The following is a 13,794-nucleotide window of genomic DNA, read 5'->3' as shown; positions in this document are numbered from 1 at the left end:
CTCAACCAATCAAAATGGAGAAACTGTCAGGGGTATTTATGAATGTAGGACACGCAAGCTGTATCACACAGGCTTTGGATTGCAAATGATTGGCGGGTTGGCTTTGTCACGCCCCGAGTCTTCCTCCGACCTCGGCGGCCATGATCTTCGGTAGTTGTGGACAAACAAAGAATTGAACGGCACAGGAAACAAGATTATATTTACAAGAAAATATACAGATTTATTTACAATTTACATTAAGTGTATCTTCACAAAAAAAAATATATATACATTGTCCTATCAGTGACTTTTAACAATGGTTGCCGGTTATTACAATTCTTCTTCGTTCTCTCTGTGTCCCTCTTTCGGTTTCTAGCTATTACGTCTTCGGAGTCTTCTTTAAGTTCAGATTATAGTCTTCAGGCACTGGGTCGTACTCTCTGCCCGGCCTTTTGTTAGCCCTCAGCTAAGCACATCAACTTCAAGTATGGCGTTTTAACCCTTGCGGGGAAAACCCTGCAATAAGCAAATAAACCCAAATCAATATTTACACAACTTAAAATAAAATAACACATAATCAACTTATGATCAATGTTTTCTTCACGGTAGTTCGACAATGCATTCCAAATCTTTAACACATAAATTCAAATCAATGCTATATACAAAGCTTTCTTTCCACGACTTCTTTGTACAATTAAATTAAAGTAAATCACGGTTCTATTGAGAGGTGGTTCCACAATTAAATACAGCAAAACTGAATGTTATTAATACAATCTTCTTGAAAACTGAATGTTATTAATACAATCTTCTTGAAATAAACAACATTATTTAAAAGCTACTTACAGGTCGATTTGTCGATCCTGGTTTATATAGTGGCGGGTCTCTTCAATTAAATTTCGGTGTGTCTCAGACGTCAGATAAAACTGCTTTTGCAATAAACTCAGCAACTATTGCTGGATGACTGTATACTTAGGGCTCTCAATAACCCATCATCATCATGTCGAGCGCCATCTAGAAGCTCGAGCCTGCCCAGTGATTTTTCTCCAGATTTTCCGGTCCAGCATGCAGGAGCGTAGTTCTTCAGCGCTGGTCAAGCCAGTGTCTGGTTTTAGTGTGTCTACAAAGGAGAGACATCTTCTTCCACGCGAAGCCTTGCCTTGGGTGGGCTCTCAGAGGATGATTGGGCAAGGGGCAAGCTCTGAGTGGCGGACACAGTGGCCTGCAAGCTTGAGGTGGCGTTCACGGATCTTCTCTGTGGCCTTTGGCCAGCCAGCATACAGGTTGGAGTTTCTCATGTGGTCCTGCCAGGGGATGTTTAAGGCCACACGCAGCATCCTGGTGTAACAACCATCCAGAGAGCCAGTTATTATCAATAACCCATAAGCAAATACAAGAGTTCTTAATAACTCGATCGTCGAGGCTGACAGAGTCCTCTCCTCGGAAATCTCAAAATGCAAAGTGACTCACCTAAATTTCTTCTCCCCTTAAATTAACACAAAATAAATCCCGCGGTGACTTGCACGCATTCCAAACCTCAAACATAAAAGAACTATTGGTCCGATGCCTTCATGGCCAATCAGAACATTTAAATGGCCCAAAAGTTTACTAACCTTAACAAAACTTGAACACAATGAAAAGAAAATGCCAAGTCATGATTGCGGCGCTTTGGCCATAACTATTTAGAACCTTGTTTCTTCCTGTAATATATACAACTGCCAGCAAACTGAGGAAACTTAAGTAATTCTTTTAAAAAAACTGATATCACTCTGTGACAGGCTTTATGTCTTGTGCGTTTACATTACAGGTACAATTCATTATTCAACTATTGAAATCTGGTAGAGGTTTTATTCAGGTTTCTATTCTATACCAGTTAGATTCTATAAAAAATACTTCTATAGATGGCTCTATAAAGTTCTATAGAGCTCTATAAGTCGTTCTATAGAATCTATAAAACATTGATCAGTTGTCAAAATTAAACCCAGTCAAAGGATATTGTTTACAATGTAGAATTTTTAAACGCATGTCATACATTCTTAGTTCTGCAAAATATAATTGTTATCACTTGTGACACATGTCATGTTCACTCAGGAACATGAAAGTGGCATAGAATATGATTGTGAGTTTAGAAGCTTTTTTTCTATTGTTGATTTAACACAGCTATGGTATGAGAGTCAAACTAATGAGCTGCGCCTTGCTGATTCTTTATGTCTTGATATGCCTGAGAGTAATAGTGCTGCATTACCAAGATTGATGAAATGTCATGGATCAGGAGGCTCACAAACATGGAAACTGCAAAACCAGGTCAGTTTGGTACTCCTCCATTTACATAGGTCATTTCAATATTCATCTCTACTACATGTAAACCAGGTCAATTATGTTTTAAAAGATGTTAAATATGCATCAGGGATAGAGAATATTCATTTTCGGTTTTACCCATATACACCGATGTGTGTTAGTACTGAAAACCTGGTACTTTCCTCGAGTTCTGTGAAAAAATCGCAGGAATATTACTGGGGTGGGACTCAAGCCCACGACCTTTGCAATTCTAGAGCAGTGTCATAACAACTAGACTACCGAGATTGCCCGGTAGCTAGAAGCAGTTCATAAAAAGATAAACTAGTGGCCCCTGTTGGCTCTTCTTATATTATGTACATTGTATGCATGCTGCGCATGGTGGCACTGATGACACATGGGTTAATATTGTTTGCGACCGGCGATGTGAGCTCGGTAATAATGCCAGGGACTCGGCTCCAGGTGGGTGTTATTTTCGGTTAATGTAGGTTGGATCTTTGTGCGTGTATGCTCGGACTGAGACCGCTTATATTTTTTATTGAACTAATGGAACTGGGTACGACTCAGAACCAAGTCTTTTTTGAGAACCGGAACCGAGTCCGAAATTTTTGCAACTGCCCAAGCTTATTCCTAATGTGTTGATTTAATGGTGTGCACTAACATTTCATATTCTAAACTTGATTTTGGCAGATGCTTTACCACCCCAGCACAGGACAATGTCTGGTCAATAAGTATGACATGCATGTCATCTATGCAGCTCTTCATATATGCAATGATGCAGAAGACCAGAAGTGGATACTACAGACATGACAAACACTCCATTCCAATCACACTGGAGGAACACAACATGCCTTATGATATTACTTTATTCAGTTGCTACTGGTGTGTTGTTATGCTATCAGGTTGACACCAAAAGCACAAGTTACATGTAGGTGGTTCACATTGCAGTACACCACCATTTTATATCTGACAGTGGAACAATAAAACAATTATCATAATAATAGTAAAAACTAGTTTTATATAGTGCGTTTCACTCCCGAAGGGCATCACAAAGCACTTCCAACATTATTACCCATGGTCACTGGGTCATTTAATTTTTTCATTAAACCATCTCATTTCCCTGAGGGGTATACAGCCTCTGCTGCCAAATGTGTAGCGCTAATCAATTACAAGAACCATCTCTGCCCTCGCAGGTACCCATTTACCCTTGGGTGGAGAAAAGCTTATGGTTGTTAGTGTCTTGCTCAGGGACATGACCGGGATTCCAAGCCAGAAACACCAGAGCTTGAGTTCGTTGCTCTTACTCGCTCGGCCACGACATCCTAAGTGTCATGAAGACCTCCTTCTCAAATTGTTAAAATGCTGTATAAATTGCAGAACTGAAATCATTGTTGAAATGTAGCTTTATTTGATAGTTATTTTGTCTTTTTGTTTGAACACATACTGTAACATGTACATATTTGGTTTTAGTCCTTCAATGGATGTGTATTAAGCAATGTGTTTTCAGTACTTTCCCCATTTTTTGTGGGGATATAAATACAGACATGTAGTTTGGGATGAAGTTTTTATAAACATGTACTGGAATGCTTTTGTCAACACAGCACATTTCCACTGACTAAGCTAAGACCGTCCAGTTAGTTATCATGGTTACATCTGGCTATTTAGCCGGCATAACTGACTTATCTTAAGACTGCTGACTTAGACCATTTAATAGACTGATTGTGCTGCCAATGTTTACATGTGATCACGTGACCTATAGTGGGTATAGTAAAATACAGCTACACAGTTGAGACATGGGAAGACTCGTACTGATTTAACTAAAAACGGAGCCCTTTTATAAAGTTGAATATTGTGACATTGATTTAAATCACATTTGCTGTTTGATGTTCCCAGTATTCTACTACAAACGAGGTTTCTTTTGAGAGTATGGTTAGACTACAAAGCTTACTGAGGTTTGAGCGAGCTCACGTGCCGTGGATTTTGCGTTGTGCACGGCGTGAAGTTGGGCTGTGATGAAGGAGATCGCGAATTGTCCAACTCATAGCTGACTGCTACTCCTTCTAATCAAATATTTTGAGGGTGAAAATAAAGGGATTTGCAGCTTCTTAATGAGATTTTTATTGAAAATATTGTCAGCAAAATCATTACAATGAGGGCAATGTAAAACCACACTTTCCGTGCACAAACACATGACATCATGTGAACATTCTCGTGGAATATCCTATTAAGTGGAACTGTGTTTACCCATTACTGGCATTGTTCAGCTAACAGTAAGGTCACATGTTACAAACTCCGGAATATTCTTCAGTGATTTTGAGCCAAAATTTGCAACAGTATTCATGTCTTTTTAACGCACGCTTACATGCAGTACGCCTTGTTTGTTTACATCTAATAGCCACTATAGGTCACGTGATGCACGGAGCGCAATCTGCCCATGGTCTATTAGTGTGTGCTGTTTCCAATTCACCTACGTCATCACCACAGTAAGTCTTGGTTGCACCATGTGGGAGTTATTTTCCCAGTGTGTTCCTCTGAAAATTGCAAACTCCACTATCATTACGATGTTTAGCTGTGTTTGCATTGGACTTTAAATGGTAAACTTATTGCAGTAAATTGTTAATTTACCGATATTAAAGGGTCTACATGTATGTACTTATTCCTAACACAAAACATAATGTCCACAAATTTACATTAAACTTACACAGTTTGAAGATAATGATAGAAAGCTTCCCTTGAAATTTTATTTACTGAGGTGCTGTAGTTTTTGAGAAATGAGTAAAATAAATAATTTTCGTCTCAGTTTTAGCGTGTAAAATTGCATTCATAAATACCTCAGACAGTTTCGCTATTCCTATTGCGCGTCACGTGGGTGTGTATAAACCTTTGTTTATGACCGGTAAAAAGTGTTGAAACATGGGCGTGACACGCGAGTTTGCACCTGTGCTTATAAGACAGTTTCTTCATTCCTATTGGTCGTGAGACGAAAATTATTTTGTGACTTATAACCTACAGAACCTCAGTTAGTAATATTTGATGGGAAGCTTTCCACTATCATTATCTTCAAACCCTGTAAGTTTAATGTAAGTCTGTGGACATTTTGAAAAAGTACCCAAATCCTTAAATCCTTAATTTGGCTTGTTAAGGTAAAACACCATTCTGGTTTATCAAGAAAGCTCGTCTATGAAATGAATCATACATGTACATTGGTCTGCTTAAACATGGTTGGCCTCTTGGTCTACTCGCATGTCAATGCTCAGCTTGAAGACGACATGAACAAGCATCTAGGAGCTACTGATCGTCTCCATGAGGGATTCGGACTACATAATACTCTGTGCATGGAGGTAGAAGTGTGAATTCCCTATTCCCTATTTTTATGATGGCCATTAGAAATTTCCTTCCGAGGTATTGGAAGTTGACAAACTAGTTCAGAGGCGAAGCTGAGGGAACTAGTATGTCAACTTCCAATACCAAGGGGAGCTCATATCGACTAGTCACCCCAAACAAACCATGTTATATTTGTTTTACTATATACTGTACTTCATACATAGTCAGTTGTTTGGAGCAAGGGAAAATGGCGACTGAAATAAAATGCACCATGATAAATTTGTTCATGTGTTGGATGTCGCTAGAGCGATGTTCATGAATGTGTACAAAACACTCAGTACCACGATCTTAAAGTGCATGACAAGTAGAATAGCGCCCGCGCTGACCGGTCGCACATGGTAAATGCGCATGACAAGTAGAATAGCGCTCGGGCTGCTATTCTACTTGTCATGCGTGTTTACCATGTGCGTGTTTACCATGTGCGTGAATACTCCCATGCTGTCTTGGTAAATAGCAAAAATAGCACCTGGCACGTGATGATGAATGGACCAGTAAGAATGGATATGTATGAGGTATATTAGTAAAATATAGATGATTTGTCTTTGTTATGTTTATTAGTGGGATGATTAGACTTGTCAGAACCTTGGTTTTCATTGGCCCACTTTATTTTGATACACAGTACATCAACTGGATAGTCAAATAATAAACACTCTTTGTTTTCTTGTTTAAAAGAAGACATGTAATGTAACATGTTACTCTGCTCCCCTGTAGTTGACTTCCTTGATTTAGTTTGATAAAATATTATAAACAAATCCCAAGTAACTGCTCATGAGAATGATTTCATGTTGTAATAATTCCCCCCTTGACAAAGCATGTTTACAATCATGTACCATGTAAAACATCTTTGTGAAGATATTTCCACATTTTATGTTTGGAGTTTAAGGGTGATTGTGTTCATATTAAAGTCACCTGGAAGTGGTATTTTTTCAAAATAAAGCTTTTGTCACTAATATATGTGTTTTGATGAGTGGAATGTGAATAAACGGTTAACTAAGGTTTTATAAAAACAGTTCTTATGTTATTTACAAATTTAAGAGTAGACCCCGACCCGAGAGGGCGCTGTTCGTGACGTCAATCGAGGCAGACTTTGCCTGTAATGCGTAGAGTAAACACAATTGCAAAGTACATGTATGGACCAAGTCGTGAGTTTGTACGTTTCAAAAAAAAAAAAATGTTTTCTCCGGCAATGCCGACCAGGTGTGTTGCTGCTGAATGCAGAAAAACACTTTTTGAAATGTACCAACTCACGACTTGGACGTACATGTACTTTGCACGTGTGTTTACTATACGCATTGCAGGCAAAGTCTGCCTCGATTGACGTCACAAAAGGGGTAGGCGGAGTCAGCCCCCAAACAACTTTATATATTTTTTAAATATGTAAATCGTGACAAACAATTACTAAAAAAATTGTTTTATTGTTCGTAAGCATATACTCTTATGTTTGAAAGAAAAAAAATTATATTTCCAGGTGACTTTAAGTTTCATTGTTTGAAATCCGATTTGATTTTTTTTGTTACTGGGGGGGGGGGGGGGGGTTGGCGGTTGGTTTTACTACATCACCTTGTGTTTCCAAGTAAATTTCAAGTTTTTGTTTCCTCGACACAGTTTCTTTGAATATGAATATACACCTTTCGTCATCTTCAATTTGAATTTGAATCGGCTCTAAAGTTGTACCGTGAAACAAAATGTGATGATAGAATCAGATATAACTTGCTAAAGGCACACCGGCGTTAACTGTTTGTCAACAATTGTCACTTTTAAATTTTAGAGACTACCAAAGTAAGATGCAAACATTCAAACAATTTCATGAACATCTTGTTTTATTGCATGACATAAGAGCACAATTGAAAATAAACAGATTTAAGATATTTTAAAAAATAGAATGGTTATATATTGTTTCATATTTAGCCTACAAAATCCAATGATCATTATTGTTTTTTTCTTTGACACTTTTTGTTACAATTCAAACAATGCTGAAAAAAGGTTATCTAAATACATGTGTGTCTTTACTCTGAAGTACAAAATATTCTCTAGCATGTATACAAAAATGGTCCTAACACTAGGTCTTCCAATTCTATTTATAATATGCACAGACTTTTTAAGAACATTTCAAATTTATACAGATAATTAGCAAGTACAAATACCCTTAATATATATATAAGTTCCAATAAAATGGCACTTTGTTTCACACAGTGAGACACCAAACTGTGTCTTTCTTATTAACACACCACCACAAAGGTTTTTCAATCAAATTTAACCTAATATTTTTCTTAGTTCTTCCAATGTTTGGACAAATCAAATCGACGCAAAATTGTCAAACTACCAAGATGCTTTTTGTTTTAGTCCCGTTTTAGTAAGTAGCCATGCTTAAAGGCAATGCACACCTTAGGTAATTGTCAAAGACCAGTCTTCTCACTTGATGTATCTCAACATATGCATAAAATAACAAACCAGTAAAAATTGGAACTCAATTGGTTGTCAAGTTGCGAGAGCGAAGTTGATTGCTTTCAAATGCCTTGAATTTAAGACCTCAGCTGGTGTAAAATTCAACTCAAATATTTTAGTGAGAAATTACTTCATTCTCATAAACTACAATACTTCAGAGGGAGTCGTTTTCTCACAACAGCTCTCCATTGCTCGTCACGACCAAGTCACTTTTGATGCCTCCGGCTTGGTCCGTTAACAGCGCCAGCCACCAACCCAGTCATTACCACGCAGTGAAGACCGGGTACTCGCACTGTTATTCCCCAAGTAAGAATCAATAGTGTCCAGTGCCTTTAAACACACTACGGGTTTAATCTCTCACAGTCCACATTGATGTGTACAGGAAAAAAGACAAATCAGTTGAGATAGAAAACAAACTGAACAACCTACCCTGACTTTGTCTCAACAATTATGTACAATGCATTGTATGTATAAATATTATACTATTTTTATTTTGTCTTTGAATATAAGTGTACCCTGAGGTGTTACATTTACCTGATTCTGACTACAATAAAGGTGATTCAAACTATGTACTCTAGCAGTAGTCTTGGAATAAAATGAACTTGTCTTTGCATTCTAAGAAAAGTTAAGTGTCTATTGCCCATCTTGTTTGTGAATTGTATGTTTTGACACTATGTGCACTGAGAAACACCTGAATGATTTCAAGCTTTTGTCAACTACCAGTTGTCTGGCAATCAAAGCGTACCCCTATTATATATGTGTATATATAGAGTTGGATATCTTATTTAAAAGCTTTTCTAATACATTATGAATTTTTATTCTACAAGTTTTTTACATATACATAATAACATGAAGCTGTAATACAAATAACAGCCAGGCATAATACATGTAGAAGGACTTTCTCCCAAGGTAGCCTTGCTTAAGGCAGTCGCATTATTCGCTCCGAAAAGAGGCAGCTGTAAACCCACCCGCCGTATACCCTGTGCATGGTGTGTGCGATCACACCGAATGACCAACCCGTATACACACTGTCACATCGCACGAATACTGTTCACACAAGTCATCGCACTCGTACCACTAACCGCATGCGGAGGCCGTTAGGCCGACAGCCTTGTCGGGTCTGTATCTTCCCGTTTTAATGTGTTGTATTGAAAAAATTCCAATAGTGGACGAAATTGGGGGGGCTCTAGGATATGCTAGTATGTAGCTCATGAATATGTATATCATTCGTCAGACCTATCAGACAACACAGGATGTGAGACAAATGAATTATTCATTTTGACGTCCAATCACGCACTTCCCTTATCACGACCTTTGGACCCTATCATGCGTCCGTGGTGGTGGTGTGTGAGGTAAACGTGTCTCGTCTTTCGCGGGCATTATGGTAATGAGCTGACCGTGGGAACTCTTCGCTTATTATAGTAATGAGGTCAGTGGCTTCAACACAGATCCTACAAGGCTGTCGGCCTGACAGCCTCCGCATGCGGATAGTATACGGGGCATCGTGTCGTGCGATGTTACGCACAGTGAATACGGGTGGGTTTTACGCACAGTGAATACGGGTGGGTTTTTATACAGCGGCGGTCTTTTTTCGGAGTGAATAATTCGACTGCCTTGAGCAAGGCTACTCCCAAGGTCGATTGTCTCAAGTCATTCTACAATGATGCTCAAATAAAAGTGTAGGATTATGCATACTGTACACCTAAATGTTCACCAAAATCCTGTCCATGTAATTGCATTTGTAACTCATTCAAATGTTGTCATTTGACAAACTAAAGAGTCACCTATTGGCAGTTCAAAATAATATTACCACGGCTTGGAAGGGAAATATGTTTTTTTTAGATGGGACTTTGTGAGCGTGTTTTTTTAATAAGAGAGTAGACAACGAGTTCTCAAGGGGCCGTTTAAAATCTCAATAGGAGATAGGGTCATGTTGGGCGGCCTTTAGGTATCTACTCTAGAATGGGGGTTCAAATAACATCGCAATTGTATGCCTGTGCATTATCATTTCGCCAATATTCTCTAACACAGCTATAGCACAATCCTTTTAAATATAATATTTTATGTTGTAAATGTAAGCCCATTGTTTTCAACATAACAAAGACTGCCTTGAACAAGTAAAAGACAATGATCCCAACAATCAGCAACCTATGCCTGCACAACAGAAGGTGCATCAGCAGAGATAGGTTTAACATCAGGATCTTCAGGGTAATTATTTGCAGCAGCAGTAGCAGACAGAGTGGCTGTTGGTGTGTCACATACATGTAGAGATACATCACCTGATTTCTCTGAACTACCATTGGCTTCTACATTGTCATGGATATCACCACTGATGCTCACTGCATGACGATCTTCATTCGACATGTTGTGACGAGAATCTTTCTTGAAAAAATGACGAAACTGCAAGGACAAGCATTTCAGTACAAATTAATAGATTGTGAAAATATTATGTGTTGGTCAGGAGTTATGATTTTTCCAACATTAAACTTCAACGTGCCAATTAAGGGAAAGTCTTTTTAAAAAAATGCATGATGATCGATTAATGAGTGCTGAGAGCAAGGTGTGCAGAGGAAAAAAAAATAGAGCAGTGAGAATGATCAGTTTTAAGTACAAGGTTATAACTTTGCATGAGATATAACAAGGAGGTTGAGATAAGACACCACTATTAAAGTGTCTTCCAACCCTGGAATTTTGAGTTGAGTGTTTCATGAAGTAGAGAGCCAGAATAATATGTGAATGTGTATTTTAATGATTGTATACTGAAATGATTAAACCCTGATTGTGATTGTGTTCAAGGCAACATTAGATCTTTATCAGGCCGTTTCAACAGTGATATTTCCCTTTCATAATTTCCCTGAGCAAGACACTTCACTGTAATTGCTTCTCTCCATTAGCGCTACATATTTGGCAGCACAGGCTGTATACTCCCCAAGGAGCTGAGATGGTTTAAGGAATGATTTAAGGCCCAGTGCCAAGGGGTAATAATGTTGAAGCGCCATGAGCGTCACTGCATGACGGACCTGGGCGCTATATAAGAAGTCACTATTATTATTGTTATAAAAACAACCAACTGGATCACCTCTCACTCCCCTTACCCCCCCCCCCCCCCTTAGATTTTAAACTGGAATCGCAATGAACTCAGAGAGGGGTATATTTTGGCCTAACAAAACCCCAGGAAACCACAAAAACACTGGAAATTCTTATGCCTGTTTGACATTCAGGTACAACCGGAAGCTGAAGTAAAGGTCATACCATTTTGGTGTCAACTTTTTAGATATTGCCCCAGTCCTGATCTATCAAATGCCCAATTATAAACATCATAGCTGTACAAATTCAAGGAAGTACAAGGATTAGAAAATTGTCATTTTTTAAACTGAAAAACCTTGTACATGTAATTCAACAGATGATGATGACAACATGACATGTTTGTCCAGGTGCCAAATTTCAAGATACAAGTTACAATTCAAATCTTGAATTATATTTGGAGAAAGTTCGGCAGAAGTACATAGAATTTTTTACTTTTTTTTAATGTTAACTCAAACAAAACAGAACATTTTCGACTTTTGCCAAAACACCTGGGGGAAAAAAATGGCATAACTATATTTTTGAATGGATTAGTTTCCAAAGATGACCTACATGTACCTCAATAAGAAATAATCCAGAATTGGATGTTGGATGTGTGTAGCTGTAGCCAAGCCAGAGTACCAATGCAATGATGGCAATCAGAACCAGTATGCCAATCAGAATACCAATTACTCCTCCTGCAGACACACCTACAATATCAAAATTACAAAAATACATTACTGACCCAAAATAACAACCCAAGTTGAATTCACAAAGAATATCCCAATACAAATGAAGTCATTAAAACAGTCCTATTCATTTAGATGCCTCTCTAATAACACCTTTCAGGTACAATCAAAGTGACCACCATTTTTAACAGCTGATTCTTTTGCTTTAAGGTGAACACAAAAGTAATAATTGTTCAGCCAATTTGCCATTGGCACTGGTTTGACTGAAGACCACAAATTATCCATACATTTACGCAGAACCTACTAAAGATATCTTCACCTAAGAAGTTCTGGGCAAGATGGTTTTCAAAATCACTTTCATTAGCGGAGTTTCAGCCACCGATCAAGCTGATTTTGATGCTACTGTTAACAGAGCCATGAAAGAAGAGTCGGGATAATGACATTAGTATATTTCTAAGTGTTGGCAACATTGGCATGTGTTGGAAAGCATTCAAAAAATATTCGTAAGATATTGATAAGGAGAAGGCTGACCGAGGACGACCAAGGGGCTAGACCAAGATGAAAATACTCACTATCCGACTGAAGCCGAACTCACCACGAAATTCAAATATTCAAATTCGCAAGAATATTCACCACAGTGAGAGCAGCATAATTCTCAACAAAAACAGCACACTACCAAGTAGTATTTGTTTGGGTAACATTTTATGAGCTTACTGTCAGAATTGGAATAATAAATGATATTCTATTACCTTTTAAATTATTCCTCAATATATGTAATATCCATTTGAATATTGCCTAGTCGCACACTTTCATACCGTAGAACAAAGTACTGAATGATAATTCACACGCAGTGTAAATACATAGTCCTAACAGGTTAGCTCTGGCATGCTTCACTGCAGTCATCCCAATTAATAGGTATATTGGATGTACATGTATGTAATGTTAATTTGTGCATACTGACCTTGACAGCATTTTCCATACAAAACATATCAATAGCAACAGCTTAGTCCAAAACAACAAAGTGCATCAACTATGAGGTTGCAAGATGTATCAAATCCCACCAAAGTGGTTGCTACCCACCAAACAATGACATGTGCTTTTGTCTACATCACAAATTTGTCCCCTTTTTGGTACGCGGATTTCACCCCTTATTTCTGCTATTATTTGTTTGCAATATAAGCCTCCTATAAATTTTGGACGAAAGTACATTACATTGATGGGTAAATAAGTGCTAGTTTGAAAGTTTAAGCGGGAAAAAATTCCAATCATAGGACCTTTAATAAGTAGATGAAAGATTTATATTTACCACTTGAACAATCTGACACATCACTATGTTTCTGAAAAATAAATAACAAAATAACACTTTAAAAGAACAAGGCAGTAAAAGCAGCCTGTCTGGCAGGACAAATCAGTTTAGCAAAACCACTACAAATAATTGATAATTTTGATCATTTTCAATCACTCTTGAACACTTATTACATGTAGTACTGTGCAACTACACAACAACTTTCATGAGATTTAAAATGTTTCAGAAACACACTTTACATTTACACCAATGGTTGCCAATCCAGGTTTAGGCCATCTTTTATAGTCTACATTGGCTTCCCATCAAACAACGCATCAAATTCAAAATAACCATTCTCACTTTCAAGGCATTCCAAGGTTCAGCCCCACTCTATATTCAAAACCTGTTGACTCCCCGTACTACAAGACCAGGTCTTAGATTCACAAGCAACATGCTCCTTGTTCTCCGGTCTCGTCTAGCCAGCTACGGGGATAAAAGTTTTTCCATTACAGCACCCAGGCTCTGGAATTCATTCCCTGAAAACCTCAGGGAAATACATAACATCTCCATCTTTCAGCAGCAACTCAAGACACACCTGTTCACACTTGCTTTCCCGAACACTTGAGAATTTTCCCTCTTTCCATCTTGACCAGCGCC

General features: G+C 38.1%; 2 protein-coding genes across 2 annotated transcripts in view; one reads left to right on the top strand and one right to left on the bottom strand.

Annotated features, from left to right (window-relative positions):
- Nucleotides 1–8,097, top strand: part of LOC139948982 (polypeptide N-acetylgalactosaminyltransferase 11-like) — a 33,547-nt gene extending 25,450 nt beyond the window's left edge. Inside the window, exons 10-11 of the mRNA XM_071947367.1 lie at nt 2,137–2,280; nt 2,962–8,097. Of these exons, the coding sequence (XP_071803468.1) occupies nt 2,137–2,280; nt 2,962–3,081 (264 nt within the window). The 3' untranslated portion in view covers nt 3,082–8,097. The remainder of the gene's footprint in view (nt 1–2,136; nt 2,281–2,961) is intronic.
- Nucleotides 8,098–8,869: 772 nt separating this feature from the next.
- The window catches only part of LOC139948983 (plexin domain-containing protein 2-like), a 34,712-nt gene continuing 29,787 nt past the window's right edge, over nt 8,870–13,794 (bottom strand). Inside the window, exons 11-13 of the mRNA XM_071947368.1 lie at nt 13,159–13,189; nt 11,743–11,873; nt 8,870–10,500 (exon numbers count right to left, since the gene is read on the bottom strand). Of these exons, the coding sequence (XP_071803469.1) occupies nt 10,249–10,500; nt 11,743–11,873; nt 13,159–13,189 (414 nt within the window). The 3' untranslated portion in view covers nt 8,870–10,248. The remainder of the gene's footprint in view (nt 10,501–11,742; nt 11,874–13,158; nt 13,190–13,794) is intronic.

The sequence above is a fragment of the Asterias amurensis genome, chromosome 16 (assembly GCF_032118995.1).
Source record: "Asterias amurensis chromosome 16, ASM3211899v1".
Lineage (NCBI taxonomy): Eukaryota > Metazoa > Echinodermata > Asteroidea > Forcipulatida > Asteriidae > Asterias > Asterias amurensis.
The sequence above is the reverse complement of the archived record's forward strand: the minus strand, read 5'-3'. Positions and strand labels throughout refer to the sequence as shown.